Source organism: Arachis ipaensis, chromosome B6, assembly GCF_059453495.1.
Source record: "Arachis ipaensis isolate K30076 ecotype BB chromosome B6, ASM5945349v1, whole genome shotgun sequence".
Taxonomy (NCBI): Eukaryota; Viridiplantae; Streptophyta; class Magnoliopsida; order Fabales; family Fabaceae; genus Arachis; species Arachis ipaensis.
The window spans coordinates 108137914-108155993 of NC_142441.1; the positions used below are offsets into that span (position 1 = coordinate 108137914).

The 18080-nt window shown below is 34.4% G+C and overlaps 1 protein-coding gene and 1 pseudogene across 1 annotated transcript; one reads left to right on the plus strand and one right to left on the minus strand.

Annotated features, from left to right (window-relative positions):
- Positions 1–552: 552 nt before the first annotated feature.
- Positions 553–4254, minus strand: LOC107648284 (uncharacterized; annotated as a pseudogene).
- Positions 4104–17314, plus strand: LOC107604661 (protein NRT1/ PTR FAMILY 3.1). The gene is made up of 4 exons (XM_088489421.1): positions 4104–4584; positions 15230–15447; positions 15558–16117; positions 16216–17314. Exons 1-4 carry the CDS (start codon positions 4461–4463, stop codon positions 17150–17152), a joined length of 1839 nt encoding a protein of 612 aa, XP_088345547.1. The 5' UTR covers positions 4104–4460; the 3' UTR covers positions 17153–17314.
- The last annotated feature ends 766 nt before the right edge of the window (positions 17315–18080 follow it).

Consider the following 18080-nt stretch of genomic DNA (forward strand, 5'->3'; position numbering starts at 1 on the left):
CACTAATTTATCCTTCTATGTTTTACAATTCTATATTACTAGTTCCCTTTACATTATCGGTTACAAAAAATTAATTATTCACTCAACCACTATATATTTATATATTAATTGATAATTATTTTTATATATATTAATTTATACAATTTTTTTAACTAAATAATTGATTACCAGTATACCTTGGCTTGATTTAAAACAAAATGGAAATTCAAATCGCCAAGACTTGATGGTAGACATGCTAAACAATTATTAATATTTTATAAATTTAATTGTGGTAAAGTCAGATTATATCTTGGGAGAATAAATAAGAATGTTCACGTTACATGCAATTATGCAAAGATGACCTACATTGTTCAAAAGTCAAAACTAACATGCTATAAAATTACAAGTAAAATGTTCTTATTTCTTCTTCCAAGACACTAACCCCAACCCTGAAAGAAGCTTCACCATTGCTTAACATCTTTTGTAGAATGTTGGGGGTAAGGAACAATGCGATAAAGGGTTTTTTTAAACCTATACAAAAATTGTGCTTTTTGGCAATATTAATAACAATCATCAGCACGCACAATGAAACACAGAATTTCCAAAGCATTTTGCTTTATTTGCAATTTTTTTTTACACCTGTTTCATTATGGGAGAATCCTCCATTAAGAGGAGATAGGTGGATTCTGACCATGATGTTAATTTTAGGGGCATCAAGAATTGCCTTGGGCAATGTTAATGCATATTGCATACCCCAATTTGAAAGTGACCTCATGTAGGTGAGAGACCTGTAGTGTCCATCCATTGTCCATGCCTCTGGTGTCTGAAACCAGTACCTGCATTATGCCAAACCAGGTGAATTAGTTCATTTCATTTCTTTAGACAAAAGAGAAGAAGTTGCTTCACTCCAATTTGAGAGACTAATCAAATGTATGATTTGATGAATTCAACTAATTATCAATTTAAACAGCAAGAATGAAGCCACAGAATTATAAGTTTGGTGGGAACTTTTTGCACACAAGATGTATGACAAACACCACCACACTTTCAACCTCTAGTAGATGTTGTGACATAAAGTTAAGAACTCAAATTCAATACTTGATGACAGACGTATTTACCAAAATGCTATTATTAACAATGATGAGAGAAAAAACAAGGGTTCGCTTATTTGTTATGCTATAGATATTTTAAAATTGGATACATTAATCACGTCTTTGTAGATCTGAGTTTGGGATAAAATTAGTTTAAGGGAGTAATTTCTAATTGCGCATCCAATAATCCTAACCCTATTACGGTAAACGAGATGCAAGAAAAAATGAGAATGCTGGAAAATCACACACAATTATGGAGGACAGATGACAAGAAAGTTTACCCGTATCCATCTTCTGACCAGCCCTGCTTGAAATATACCATCGGCAGTTGCGAATGCCTCCTCTTCCATTCCTGCAAGGATCATCATAGAAGCAACACCGTAGGTCACACCTGTCCAAATTTCGCGAGACTGCATGCAGGTCTCAACATCATAGGTGCTATCTGTTGTACGCCCAGCATCTGCACCTTGTCTACGACTTACTTTGGCTTCAGTCACTTTGACTTCTGTATTTTCCAATTCTTTTACCTGATCCTGGCTTTTATTTCTCATATTTGAAGATGGCAAAGGCGAGTCTGGAAGACAGATCAAAGAGTCTTCATTTATTAGACTAATCTGACAATAGCAAGATCCACCAAAAAGCTAGAATTTATGCAGGTTACTCAATCACAAAACAATATACTTAAATGAATACATACCAATCCAAATTGTTCCTCCAGCAACAAGAAAGTAGAGTTCATTAAACAATGTGAACTTGCACCTGTAAATGAAAATTTAGTTATATTATCTAAACCAACAGAAGCTTCAAAAGTAAGAGTTGATCAAATGGAGAACAGTCTGATAAATATGGGGGGAGGATGATCTAGGAAAAATTGAGAGAAACCTTTCTTAATTAAAATAAATAACAAAAATTTACAAACAGAAGAGCTAGTCATGAACTAGCAAAGAAAAAAAAAAGAAAAGTTCTGTTTTATGTCTTTTGCACATACTGCAGAGGCTCTAAGCTAATATAAACTTGGCAATTATCCATAATAAACCAATACACAAGTTGATGCTTAAAAATTAAAATGTCTTCATGCTTAAACAGAGAATTACCATTCTGGTAGTGACTCATCCTGAAGAATAGGATTTTGCCATTTCTCAATGTCTTCTTCCCATCGTTTGTATTCTGTTTGGAATTTAAAACATAACAAGGTTTGTAAATATTACTGACAGAATCTAAAACCACTTAGAAACATTACTTTAGAAGCATTCATATCTTTTATCCCTTTTACGGTGTGTGAAGATCATAACATATAATACTAATGCAGATAAACTATAGTAAGGAAGAATATCAACTTCAATCCAATCAGACAACATACGAGTTAATGCATCATGGGCCAAGTCCTTTGCAGCTCTCTCAGAAGTCCCATAAAATTTTGTGTATCTCCTGCAGAATAAAAGAATTGAAATTATTCAAACAAAAGCGCACCACAAAAAAAAAATGGTCGGCATACTACGTCTTGCTAGACATTTACTATATACAATATTCTTACATAATTTTGATTACCTATGAAAAGTGCTGCCTTTTGAGAACTTTACTTTTGGAGATGACCATGCAAGACTAAATGCCACAGTGCATTTTCCATGGGGTTCCACAAGATTTCCCTCCAAACAAAATCACTAGAATCTTCTCTCATTTTCTATTTTTTCCTATAGAGATTTACAGAAAGATTACAGAACAAGCCCATAGCAATTTTCAACGAAGATTTTGAATATAAGGACTTGTTAAGATTCTTAGACGTGTTAAATCAGCTCAAATCCCTTCCTACTCTAGCAGTATTCTACTAATTCAATATACAAACAACAAACACAATCTATTTACACAGCAAAGGAAAAAGCTGTGATCCTATCAAATTAATTCATGCAATTTACTTAAGTCCTAACCAATCAAAAAGTGAACCACAATGAGGAAGAAACTTACAGCAGGATCCGTTGAAATGAAGAGTTCAACACTGAGAGATTTTAAAATCTGTAGTTCTGTACCTTTTCATCTTTCCTAAAACTGGGTTATGCAATGGTTCAAAATTAGAGCACATCCAAAACTAAGGGTTCGGTTTGAAGAAAACAGAAGAAAACTCGGAAGTTGTTTGACAGAACACAACAGAACAAAATAGAAGAAAGTCAGATGCGACGGCAGAAAAAATCTCAGGAGAAAACTCAGAACTCTATTTCGTAAGGAGATTTATTCAGTCTCGTTGATGCTCTCCAAGAACTCTAATCTCTCTCAGTTTCTCGTCTTGTGCGGCGGCGGCGGCGTCTTGCGCGGCGGGGCAGGTTGCGCGGCGGCGGTATGTTGCGCGGCGGCGGGCGCAGGTTGCGGCAGCGAGGGGAAGAGGAAGATATTGAGATTTGCAGTGGGGGAAGTGGAAGAGAGGGAGAGAGTGATTGAAAATCCTAGCAGAAATTGATAAAGAGAGGAAACCCTAGCAGACCTTTCTTCTCTAAATGCCTTTGAATCTAGAAATGAAAGAGAAAGGGGACAAAATTAAAAATCAATAATTTGAGGGGTCAAAATCTAATTAATAAATTTTTCAAAAAAAAAAACGGGGTACATTTTATAATTATTTTTATGAAGGTTAACGATAAACCTACAAAAATGTAGGAGCAAGGAATCCATAACCATAAATAAATTGTGCTTATAAATTATAAATTATAAATTTTAAAATACATTTAACATCAATTTATATAATTTACGAAACACATTTTTTAAATAGGTTTGTAGATTTGTGAAACTTTTAAATAAACCAAATTTAAACCTAAAAAAATGCCTATAAAAATAATAAATCTAAACTTAAACCACCTATTTATATCATTGATTAAATTTGTCGAAGTCAAAATCCGGCTCGAACCATTTTTACCATGTTGCACCGATTTGATGCTATGGTAGATGAATGACTAATTATTTATTAAAAAAAATTTTGGACTGGCTTCACTTATAATTCAATTCATTTTATTTGTATTTAAATTCATTAAGGCTTATATTTTATTTACTAGATAAATCAGAACTTTTTATTTATTATATTTTATATTGGATAAAGTTTAAAAGAATAACTTGATAATCATGTTAATCATATCTTCCTTACAAAAAGATAAACAAAAATATTAACACCCATAATGTAATATTTTATTTATTACCTCACCATATTTTCTGAGAGCAATATACTCTATTCTTTTCCTGAAATATATTAGCCTAAAAATTAAACATAAATTAAATAGTTTTTGTATTGCGTTCCAGACATTCCCCTCTATAAATATTTGCAGAGCGAGACTGGAAACAGATAATGTAATTAAGTTGTAGGCAAACAAAAGAGAGAAATATAGAGAGAGAGAGAGAGAAAGAGAGTAGCATATGGAGATAGAGAAGAATGTTACAAAGGGCAATGGGGAAAGCGTTGCAGAAGAAGAGAGAAACAAAAATATGAAGAGGAAGCAGTGCCGTCAAGGAGGCATAAGAACTTTACCTTTCATCCTTGGTTAGCACTCACTCATCACTCACTAACTATATATAATAGCTTTTAATTTAGTATCTTCTTCAAATTCCTTTAATTTCCTTTAATTAGTTTCAATGGTGTATTCTGTTGGGTTTTTCTCTCCTTTGTGAGGCCCAAGCCCAACATTTTGAGGGTGTCTCTTGCACCCATTGTGCCACAACCCTAGTTCAGATTTTTGGGGTCATTGAGAGTGAGTGAGAGTAGCCACCAAGTGAGAGAGAAGGGGAAAAACAAAATTCCCGTTTTTGCCCAAAGCAGTAAATTTCAAATATCAGTTTCTCAGTTGTTCACCGTTGGATCGGCTTGAAATTTAAACTGCATGTTCTTATCATCTTGTTCTTCATTCTGGTCGGTGGAGATGTTGATTGGAGATTTGCAGTGAGAGAAATTGGCTTCGCAAGAGAGAAATTAGGTTTCCCGTTTTTACACAGAGCAGCAATTTTGGAACGGCAGTTTCTTATTCTTTCACCGTTGGATCGACGTGAAATTTGAACTGTAGATTCTTCACATCTTGTTCTTCATTCTGGACGGTGGAGATTTTAATTGGAGGTCTACAGAGGGAGAAATTGGCTTCGACAGCAGCTCTGTTTTTTGGGTATATTTCATCTTCTTGCTTTTCATTTGTGAGCTTTGGTGCTTTGATGTTTTGGCTGGTTATATGCACATTTTTGTGCTTTGTTTGAGACTCTCTTGTACCTCATTTGATTATAGTGGAGCTATTTCATTGGTCTGGACGACTCGTGGTTTTTACCTCTTACCTTGAGGGGGTTTTCCACGTTAAAATCTCGGTGTGTTCTTATTATTGCTTTACTTGCTATATTTGCTTGTTATAGTTGCTGCCATATTGTGTTGTGAGTGCTTCCATATTGTTTTTGTGTTGGACATTTGTGTCGTTTCCGCTGCTAGGCTCTTTCATACTGGTATCAGAGCTTGTTGGTATTTTTCTGGGCTTGTGAGTTTGTGAACAATGGAAGCTAATACTAATACTAGTAGGATGATCACTCTTAATGGTCCTAATTATGATTTGTGGAAGTCAAAAATGGAAGATTTGCTTTATGTCAAGAATTTTTATCAACCAGTTTTTGGTACAGAGAAGCCTAATGATAAATCTGATGATGATTGGACTTTGTTGCATAGACAAGTCTGTGGATATATTAGGCAGTGGGTTGACGATAATGTGTTGAACCATATTATTGGAGAGACACATGCTCGGACTCTTTGGATTAAACTTGAACAGTTGTATGCTCGAAAAACTGGGAATAACAAGATGTTTTTGATCAAGCAGTTGTTGGCTTTGAAGTATACAGATGGGACATCAATGACAGATCACTTGAATAATTTCCAAGGAATTATGAATCAGTTATCTTCCATGGGTATCAAGTTTGATGAAGAGGTTCAAGGATTGTTACTTCTTGGCTCCTTACCAGACTCGTGGGAAATTCTCAGAATGTCATTGTCCAATTCTGCTCCTGATGGTGTAATCTCTATGGATCTTGCCAAGAGCAGTGTTTTGAATGAAGAGATGAGAAGAAAGTCACAAGGTACATCGACTACACATTCAGATGTTCTTGTTTCTGAGTCTAGGGGGAGAAGCAAAAGTCGAGGTCCTAAAGGTAGAGATCAAAGCAGAAGCAAGTCTCGAGGAAAGTATAAGAATATTGAGTGTCATCATTGTGGTCAAAAGGGACATGTGAAGAAATTTTGTTGGCAGCTAAAGAAGGAGAAAGCCAAGGCAAGTAAAGACAAGAGCACAAATAAAGATGATGGTAGCAAGGAAGACAAGGTTAATGTAACTCATGATGATTTTCTTGTTGTTGAGGAGTTTGAATCTGTTAACCTTGTTGATAATAGCACTAGTTGGGTGATTGATAGCGGTGCTTCTATTCATGTTACATCTAGGAGGGATTTGTTTACGTCCTATACTCCTGGTGATTTTGGTGATGTAAAAATGGCTCATCAAGGTGTTGCAAAATGTGCCGGTGTTGGACAGGTTTGCTTGGAAACCTCCAACGGTACCAAGTTGACTTTGAAGCGTGTGAAGCATGTTCCAGATATTCGGTTGAACTTACTTTCTGTTGGTAAGTTGTGTGATGAAGACTTGGATAGCTCATTCTCTCGTGATAGTTGGAAGCTCACCAAGGGTTCCATGGTTGTTGCTAGAGGTACTCGACACTCTACTCTTTATTTAACTCAAGCAAAGATTGTGAAAGATGTTGTTAATGCTGCTGAGTTTGTTGATGAAACTGATTTATGGCATAAGAGATTATGTCATATGAGTGAGAAGGGCATGAATATGTTATCCAAGAGGAATCTTTTATCTGGTTGTAAGGTTGCTTTGCAAAAGTGCAACCATTGCTTTGCTGGAAAACAAAACAGGGTTTCTTTCAAGAGCCACCCACCTTCAAGGAAGTCAGAGATACTTGACTTGGTGCATTCTGATGTATGTGGGCCGATGAAGACAAGAACACTTGGAGGGTCTATCTATTTTGTAACCTTTATTGATGATCATTCTAGGAAATTATGGGTTTACACTTTGAAGACCAAAGATCAAGTTTTGAATGTGTTCAAGCAATTTCAAGCTTCTGTTGAAAGAGAAACTGGGAAGAAGTTGAAATGCATTCGTACTGACAATGGTGGTGAGTACTCAGGTCCATTTGATGCTTATTGTAAAGAGCATGGTATAAGACATCAGAAGACTCCTCCAAAGACTCCTCAGTTGAATGGCTTGGCTGAAAGGATTAACAGAACATTGGTTGAAAGAGTTAGGTGCTTATTGTCACAGTCTGGATTGGCAAAATCCTTTTGGGGTGAAGCTTTGAGCACTGTTGTTCATGTCTTGAACCGGACACCATGTGTTCCCTTGCAATTTGAAGTGCCAGAGAAGGTATGGTCAGGTAAAGATGTTTCTTATGATCATTTAAGAGTCTTTGGATGTAAAGCTTTTGTTCATATTCCTAAAGATGAGAGATCTAAGCTTGATGTAAAGACTAGGCAATGTATTTTTATTGGCTATGGCATGGATGAGTTTGGTTACAGGTTTTATGATCCTGTTAACAAGAAGGTGATTCAGAGTAGAGATGTTGTCTTTGTTGAAGACCAAACATTGAAGGATGTTGATAATGCGGAAAAGCCAATGGTTCAGCCTAGTGATGATTTTTCTGACTTGGATATTACTCCCTCTATGCCTATGGTAGAAGATGGTAGAGTTGAAGCTCAAAATAATGAGCATGATACAAGTGCAGGTGAAGATGGAACAGTTGATCCAATACTTGATGAAGTTGGTGATGATGATCAAGATGAAGAACCAGCTTTAGAAATTCCTGCAAATGCACTTAGAAGGTCTACAAGAGAGAGAAAGCCTTCGTCAAGGTATTCTCCACATGAGTTTGTTTTGTTGACTGATGGGGGAGAACCTGAATGCTTTGGAGAGGCTGTTGAAGATGAAAGCAAAGCTCAATGGCTTGAAGCTATGCAAGAAGAAATGAAGTCCTTGCTTGAGAATGATACCTATGAGTTGGTGAAGCTATCGAAGGGTATGCGAGTTTTGAAGAACAAATGGGTATTCAGAATCAAGAATGAAGAACACAATTCTAAGCCTCGGTATAAGGCTAGATTGGTTGTTAGAGGCTTTAGCCAGAGAAAAGGTGTTGATTATGAGGAGATCTTTTCTCCTGTTGTGAGGATGTCATCCATTCGTGCTGTGCTTGGATTAGCAGCGTCTCTTGATTTGGAGATTGAGCAAATGGATGTGAAGACAGTTTTTCTTCATGGTGATTTAGACAAGAAGATCTACATGGAGCAACCGGAGGGCTTTGTTGTTAAAGGAAAGGAAGATTTTGTGTGCAAGCTTAAGAAGAGTCTTTATGGGTTGAAGCAAGCTCCAAGACAGTGGTACAAGAAGTTTGAATCTGTTATGGGGAAGCATGGTTACCGTAAGACAACTTTAGATCATTGTGTATTTGTGCAAAAATTTTCTGATGATGATTTTATCATTCTTTTGCTTTATGTGGATGATATTTTGATTGTGGGCAAGAATGCTTTGAGGATTAATGAGTTGAAGAAACAGTTGAGTAAGTTCTTTGCTATGAAGGACTTGGGTCCTGCCAAACAAATTTTGGGCATGACTATTACTCGTTATAGAGATTCCAAGAAGCTTTATTTGTCACAGGAGAAGTACATAAAGAAGGTGCTTCAAAGGTTTGGCATGAATGATGCCAAATGTGTTGCTAGTTCTTTTGCTCCTCATTTTAAGTTGAGTACCAAGCAGTGTCCAACCACTGATGAGGAGAAACAAGCAATAGATGAAATTCCTTATGCCTCAGCTGTTGGAAGCTTGATGTATGCTATGGTGTGTACTAGACCAGACATTGCTCATGCAGTTGGTACTGTGAGTCGTTTTCTCTCTAATCCAGGTAAAGAACATTGGAATGCTGTTAAATGGATTATGAGATATCTCAAAGGTACAACTAACTTGAGTTTGAGTTTTGGTGGTGAGAAACCTTTGCTAGTTGGCTTTACTGATGCAGACATGGCAGGAGATATTGATTCTCGAAAGTCTACTTCAGGTTATTTGGTCAAGTTTGCAGGGGGAGCTATTTCATGGCAGTCAAGGCTACAAAAGTGTGTTGCACTTTCTACCACAGAGGCAGAGTTTATTGCAGCAACTGAAGCATGTAAAGAGTTGTTGTGGATGAAGAAGTTTCTTGCAGCACTTGGTTTCAAGCAAGACCGTTATGTGTTGTTGTGTGATAGCCAAAGTGCTATTCATCTTGCCAAGAATTCTACTTTTCATCCAAGATCTAAACACATTGATGTTAGGTATCACTGGATACGGGATGTGTTAGATTCAAAGTTGTTGGAACTTGAGAAAGTTCACACTGATGACAATGGTGCTGATATGATGACAAAAGCATTGTCAAGAGAAAAGTTTGAAACATGTTGTTTGATCGCCGGAATGGCGAGAGCCTCCACCTAGTCGAGAAGGGGGAGATTTGTTGGGTTTTTCTCTCCTTTGTGAGGCCCAAGCCCAACATTTTGAGGGTGTCTCTTGCACCCATTGTGCCACAACCCTAGTTCAGATTTTTGGGGTCATTGAGAGTGAGTGAGAGTAGCCACCAAGTGAGAGAGAAGGGGAAAAACAAAATTCCCGTTTTTGCCCAAAGCAGTAAATTTCAAATATCAGTTTCTCAGTTGTTCACCGTTGGATCGGCTTGAAATTTAAACTGCATGTTCTTATCATCTTGTTCTTCATTCTGGTCGGTGGAGATGTTGATTGGAGATTTGCAGTGAGAGAAATTGGCTTCGCAAGAGAGAAATTAGGTTTCCCGTTTTTACACAGAGCAGCAATTTTGGAACGGCAGTTTCTTATTCTTTCACCGTTGGATCGACGTGAAATTTGAACTGTAGATTCTTCACATCTTGTTCTTCATTCTGGACGGTGGAGATTTTAATTGGAGGTCTACAGAGGGAGAAATTGGCTTCGACAGCAGCTCTGTTTTTTGGGTATATTTCATCTTCTTGCTTTTCATTTGTGAGCTTTGGTGCTTTGATGTTTTGGCTGGTTATATGCACATTTTTGTGCTTTGTTTGAGACTCTCTTGTACCTCATTTGATTATAGTGGAGCTATTTCATTGGTCTGGACGACTCGTGGTTTTTACCTCTTACCTTGAGGGGGTTTTCCACGTTAAAATCTCGGTGTGTTCTTATTATTGCTTTACTTGCTATATTTGCTTGTTATAGTTGCTGCCATATTGTGTTGTGAGTGCTTCCATATTGTTTTTGTGTTGGACATTTGTGTCGTTTCCGCTGCTAGGCTCTTTCATACTGGTATCAGAGCTTGTTGGTATTTTTCTGGGCTTGTGAGTTTGTGAACAATGGAAGCTAATACTAATACTAGTAGGATGATCACTCTTAATGGTCCTAATTATGATTTGTGGAAGTCAAAAATGGAAGATTTGCTTTATGTCAAGAATTTTTATCAACCAGTTTTTGGTACAGAGAAGCCTAATGATAAATCTGATGATGATTGGACTTTGTTGCATAGACAAGTCTGTGGATATATTAGGCAGTGGGTTGACGATAATGTGTTGAACCATATTATTGGAGAGACACATGCTCGGACTCTTTGGATTAAACTTGAACAGTTGTATGCTCGAAAAACTGGGAATAACAAGATGTTTTTGATCAAGCAGTTGTTGGCTTTGAAGTATACAGATGGGACATCAATGACAGATCACTTGAATAATTTCCAAGGAATTATGAATCAGTTATCTTCCATGGGTATCAAGTTTGATGAAGAGGTTCAAGGATTGTTACTTCTTGGCTCCTTACCAGACTCGTGGGAAATTCTCAGAATGTCATTGTCCAATTCTGCTCCTGATGGTGTAATCTCTATGGATCTTGCCAAGAGCAGTGTTTTGAATGAAGAGATGAGAAGAAAGTCACAAGGTACATCGACTACACATTCAGATGTTCTTGTTTCTGAGTCTAGGGGGAGAAGCAAAAGTCGAGGTCCTAAAGGTAGAGATCAAAGCAGAAGCAAGTCTCGAGGAAAGTATAAGAATATTGAGTGTCATCATTGTGGTCAAAAGGGACATGTGAAGAAATTTTGTTGGCAGCTAAAGAAGGAGAAAGCCAAGGCAAGTAAAGACAAGAGCACAAATAAAGATGATGGTAGCAAGGAAGACAAGGTTAATGTAAAAAAAAAAGTAACTAAATCCAGTATTCCGGTGAAGCATATTTTCTATGTGCTGGTAGATAATTACTTTGAGTCTAGTACTCCACTCCGTATATGCTTTGCATACATTATTTTAAAAATGTTTTGATTAATTAATTTGAAGAAATTCTTTATAAACATAAGTTCAAAGAACTTCTACAGTTGATGGAATCTATGAATTGTAAATGTATCCTGTCTTAAATATAAGATATAAGACAATGTTAAAACTTAGTTTTGTCCTTGTTATTAATGTCTATTTAGTGTATGTATCGTTGATTCATTGTCCCTCGATTTACTCCCTCCATCCAACAAAAATGTAAGTCATTAAGAGTTAGGATTTAAATATTCTAAATTTTGAATTTTATTTTAGAAGGTAAAGTGTCATTTTTCATTATTTATTTTATAGGTCAAATAAAAAAAATATAAAAAAATATTTAAAAATAAAAAATTACATTTTATCCTCTCAAATAAAAATTTAAAATTTAGATGATCTAAATTCTAAGAGTTAGGATATTTATTAATGTTTTAAAAATAAAAATTAATTGATAAGCTACAAAAATTTAAGATTTTAAAATATTTATTAAATATTAAAAATATTAAGAACTTACTTTAGTAGTACCGTTAACAAGTATATATCAAAACTCAAAAGGGTATCTGTTATCCACCATTTTGGATTTTGATGAGAATACTAACTAAAGATTAAAAATAGAAATATACAAAAATTGTAGAAATTGGTTAATAAGTACATAAGACCGTTAAAATAAGAGAAATTTTAGCTAATCAATACTTTTATTATTTTTGTCTTGTTTTCAAACTAACATTAATTAATTTTTTATATTTTTATATTAAAAATATGACCCTAACATTATTTAATAAAAATAAAGCTTAATTTTGATAAATTGATAGTATATAATATTTTATACAATTATTTAATTATATTCGTTTTTTCGGTTAATTATTCATAAATTATTTTTGTTTATTGAATAAACTAAACATCAAAATTAATTTCATAAAAATCAAGTTAACAAATTAAGTCTTATAAGTACAATTGTTAGCAAAACCCAAATTTCTATTCTTGATTAGTGTCTTTAAAAGTTAAAATACTGGTTATTAATAAGTAGACTAGAGTAACAGACGAGTTGACGTGACAATAGTTAGGCGTTAATTTGTTTGGGAGTGGATTCTTTCCAGTAAATAAAAAAATGGATGATGTGTAGTATTTAATTTAACTATTTATTATTTTCTTTCTTATTTATTTTTGGTCCCATTTATAGAATCAAAGGTGAGAGATCACACTAGATTCTGTCAAATATTAATAAAAAAACCGGAGATAATCCATTTCCAATTTGTTTCGTATATGAACGCCGTTACATCTAAATGGTATGTGTATGTACGAATAAAGCCATGAACATGGTACCCTCAAATTTAAGTAATTGAGGCAATGTATGAAAGGGCACAAGAAACAGAATTCTGGTGTGAAAAGGATAAAACGACCTACCTTTGCATTATTGTCATTCGTCCAGCATCAATAATTTTCAATTCATACCAATCATTTTTCTTTTATTTATTTATTTATTTTTTGCTACTTCTATTAAAATGTCTTTATGTGAAGATAGTATTATAAATCATTACATGAGTTCATATATTTAATTAAATATATTTGATTGAACTATACTATTTTTTACATAAAAATATCTACATGAAAGTAACCACGCCATTTTCTTTTATTTTAGGTTCTTATAAGCTATGAAATATAAATATTTTTAACTTTTTATATTTATTTATATTACTCAATTCTCTAATAGTGGCTATTTTTAATTTTTTAAATAACTATACACTTTGAGAGTTTTATTTCTTGAAAATAAATTTTTTCAAAAGTTAATAATGACATTAGTTAATTTTTATTCATATTCCTACTAACAAAAGTGATGGAAATCAGAATAATTTTATGAGAATATGATTAGTTGTATAAAAGATGAAAAATTTCTCTAATTATATATTTCTTTAACTCCATGGGGTCCTACTCCTAGTTTATAAAAGTTTAATCCTTTTTTATGATTAAGGTTCCAAACCTTATTGTCATTAATTATAAAAAAAAATTATTTAATTTTAATTTGTATGTATTTAATGATACTTATTTTTTCTTTGATACGTATATATCACCTAACCGTCCTCCCGTATTTAAAAAGTTTAGTTTTATATTTTTAAATAAATTTTCAATAATCATGTGAAGGTGAAACTAGACTCTACAATTTTCACGTGCAAATGTGCTGTAATTGATTCGTCTATAATACCTGTAGGTATTGTCCATTTATGGATAAGCGAAAAAGAAAACAGAGGACAAATGATCAATAATCTACAAAGAAATAGTAACATATTAATTCATAAAGCTATTTAAATAGAAAGCAAAAAATGGAAAACACTTCACATGCTCTACATAAGATTGAAGCATCCTTTGTATAGTCACGGATGATATTTCTTCCCCTGGTTGCTTATAGTTTAATACCTGATTTAATTTCTCTAGAACTCTGTCTTATAGATATTTTAGCTAGACTAATAAAGAATAATTTTCAAAACCGAACAGAGTTGCAAAAAGTTGTTGCGTATACATGGCTGCTTGTAGTAGAATTATATCTACAAACTAAAAATAAAAAATTTCAAACGTATATTAATACATGAAATACTATATTGACTCTTAGATTTAACTACTAAATAAGATATAAATTTTACTGAGTATAGATCCGTTAAAATTGGTTAAATTCGTTGAACTAATTCATTTACTTGTTAAATAGACAGATTTTTGTCTTTAAAATTAGGTTTACTAAAATTTCGAACTAAATGGACTGAGATCGATTAATTTAAAAAAAAATAGTGGATTAAACGGATTAACCTGACAATTAAACAAGTTGTTTGTTTAATTTGTTTGTTTGCATTTTCTAAAAATAAAATCAATATTTTCTAATATTTCTTTTAATTTAACTTGAAGATCTGACTCACCCACATTGAAAAAATTCTGTCGTTTAAAGATTTTGGCCAAAAAGTAATATTTTTTTTCAATTTGTTTTAGTTTAGAAATGGATTTTTTGTCCAATTTTTTTTAAAAGATAATAAAAAAAATACAAACGAGTTAACTTGTATAATCTGTCGAATTTGGCATAAACGACTCGAGCTTGAAAATTGAGGTTGATGAACAAATAAAAAATAAACGAATCAATTCATATAACCTACAAACTTAGATGTGAGTCAAGCCTAAACGGGTGGAAGTGACATATTTCATTGTCTTATTGACTCCATGTTATATCAATGATAAATAAGATACAAGTACTTTTTTTAAATATTTTATATTGTGTTAATTTGACAACTACAACATCTCAATGCAACAATCAATAGCTAAGTATATTTTTGGAGAGATCATTATTACATCTATACCACCATCAATTAGGTATATTGCACAATTGTCCCAAAATCAATAGCTAAGTATATTTTTGGAGAGATAATTATATCTATACCAAGAAATAGACATATTTCCACACGTGTCCCATTAGTGCACGAAGTGTTAGTTCAATAGTTGCTCTATATAGACAACTCTTAAAAAATTTAACTAAACAAAATCAGCAGGAAAAAAAGGAATAATAAAACATAACCAATATATATAAGATTTATCAGAATATATAGTAGAATATCTTAACCTTTTAACTGAGATCAGATATTCGAAATACTATGAAAGCGAAATAGTTTAAATTGTACAAAAATAATTCAACGATAGAAATGGAAAACAAAATCTTAGAAAACTTGATTAATATTGAATATGAGATGTTTACCCTATATCTATATACATTTTATAGAAGCCTCCTTGTATATGTAAAATTAATTACATGGAGATGGTGGGTGATATGCAAATATGTTTGCAGCAAATGAAGTGTGTGATAGATTTGCGGTGGCTGGGTTCTCTGGCAACTTGATAAGTTACCTGACACAAGTGATGAACATGCCATTGGTAGCTGCCTCCAACACACTCACAAACTTTGCTGGAACATCAAGCTTCACTCCTCTCCTTGGTGCTATCATTGCTGAGTCTTTTGCTGGCCGCTTTTGGACCATTACTATTGCTTCTCTCATCTATGAACTGGTTTCATTTTCCCCCTTCTCTTCTCTCTATAATCTCATTCTTGTTTCAGTTTTTGAATTTATGTACAACATATTCAATAGCATTGCAACTAATTATTGTTTGACATGCAGGGAATGATTAGCATGACATTATCAGCGATACTTCCACATTTTCGTCCACCACCATGCCCAAAACAAGTGAATTGCCAAGAAGCCACATCCTCACAGCTATGGATATTATACATGTCTCTACTCCTCACATCTCTTGGCTCAGGTGGCATTAGACCCTGTGTGGTGCCCTTTTCAGGAGACCAATTTGACATGTCCAAAAAGGGTGTGGAATCCAGAAAATGGAACCTGTTCAATTGGTATTTTTTCAGCATGGGCTTTGCTTCACTAAGTGCTTTGACAGTTGTGGTTTACATCCAAGACAACATGGGGTGGGGTTGGGGACTTGGGATTCCAACCATTGCAATGATGATATCCATTGTTGCATTTGTGGTTGGCTTCCCTCTCTATAAGCATGTCAAGCCAGAGGGCAGTCCTTTGATTCGTTTGGCACAAGTGGTTGTGGCTGCTATCAAGAAGAGGAAACAACCTTTGCCTTCTGATGCTAAGCTTTTGTACCAAAATAAGGAGCTTGATGCTGGCATTTCCACAGAAGGAACTCTTCTACACTCTGACCAATTCAAGTAAGTCATACTAGATCAATCAACTGATTTAAGCAGTTTTCAGTTAGTTGAAAAGCCTATATTCTTTCTCAATGACTCTTGAATTTATATTGTTACAGATGGTTGGACAAGGCTGCAATTGTAACAGAGGATGATAGCAGAGACCCAAACGCAGAACCAAAGTTATGGAAACTAGCCACTGTCCACAGAGTAGAAGAGCTGAAATCAATCATCAGAATGCTTCCAATTTGGGCATCAGGAATTTTACAAGTAACAGCCTCATCACACCTCCACAGCTTCGTCATCCAACAAGCTCGATCAATGGACCGCCACCTCTCTCCCTCCTTCCAAATCTCCCCTGCCAGCATGTCCATATTCAGTGTCCTAACCATGATGGTCGGCGTCATACTCTACGAGCGCCTCTTCGTTCCCTTCGCCCGCAGGTTCACCAAGAACCCTGCAGGCATCACATGCCTGCAGAGAATGGGAGTAGGCTTCGTGATCAACATTGTAGCAACTATTATCGCCGCCTTCGTCGAAATCAAGAGGAAGTCTGCCGCAGCAAAGCACCATTTATTGGACGATCCCAAAGCCACGATTCCAATCAGTGTTTTCTGGTTGGTGCCGCAGTATGTAATTCATGGAGTAGCTGAAATTTTTTCGTCTGTTGGACATTTGGAATTCTTGTATGATCAATCGCCTGAAAGTATGAGAAGTAGTGCTACTGCTTTGTATAGCATAACTTCGGCCATTGGGAATTACATTGGAACGTTGTTGGTATCACTGGTTCATGCGTACACTGGTAAAGAGAGAAATTGGTTACCTGATAGGAATCTCAATAGGGGTAGATTGGAGAATTACTACTTTCTTGTTTGTGGGATTCAAGTTGTTAATCTCATTTACTATTCCATTTGTGCTTGGTTTTATACGTACAAGCCTGTGGAGCAGGAAAGTACTAGTGAAATGCACAAGGAGTATCATGATTTGGAACGTGCCAAAGAAAATGTGTCATCTGTTGTTGTAACAGATGGTAGAGAAGAAAATGGAGATTTATAGTAGATATAATGAGTAGTTTATCTTATTGTCTATGGTATTAGTTAGTTAGTTATCTGGCACTGGTGAATAATGATATGTAGCATATATAGAACAGAAGCATTGGTCGGAGCATGTATATTGTTTTATCTACCATATTTTACTATGTACCTTAATAATTTGACATAAGAGCTACTCTCTTAAAATACTAAATTATTATTATTATTATTATTATTATTATTATTATTATTATTATTATTATTATTAAAACAAAGTGATAATTAGGTCCCTAAAGATTTTGTATTTTGACTATTTAGCCTCTGAAAAAAAAAGGGTAACAATTACATCTCTTAGAATAACTTATAGTGAACTGGATATATTCTTTTGTCAGTTGCTAATGTAAAACTTATAAGCTCTTTTGACGTGTACTATTAAAGTAAATGAGGTGTTCGTTAAATACCAAAGTAAAATAGTCACACAAAAAAATGCCAAGGTAAAATTATCTAAAATAATGAGGACAAATTGATCCTTTGATGAGTTTGGAAAACTCCATTTGAATTTAAGTGATGATCAAACATTATAAATATGATTAATTGCAAGATTATTATTTTGATATTAATTTTCATATGTTGATTAAATAATTTTGCAATGCAGGTTTATATTGTTTAATTGATGAGACCATGGCTGAAATAATTTTTGTTTCTTGGGCCGAATATAAAAGGAAAACCAAAGCCCAGTATGAAATCAAAATTCAGCCTTATAGGAAATAAATGGTGGCTGAATTGTTTAATTGGACTAGTTTCTATCAACATCATCATTAAGCCCATAGTAAACCAAAGATCCAATGCTTGGTCCGAAACATATTGAGGGAAAGCAAATATTTTGCCTCCAACGGATCTCAATCTTTACCATGTGGTGGAATTCAAATTTCATTAAAGTGAAGTTAATGCAT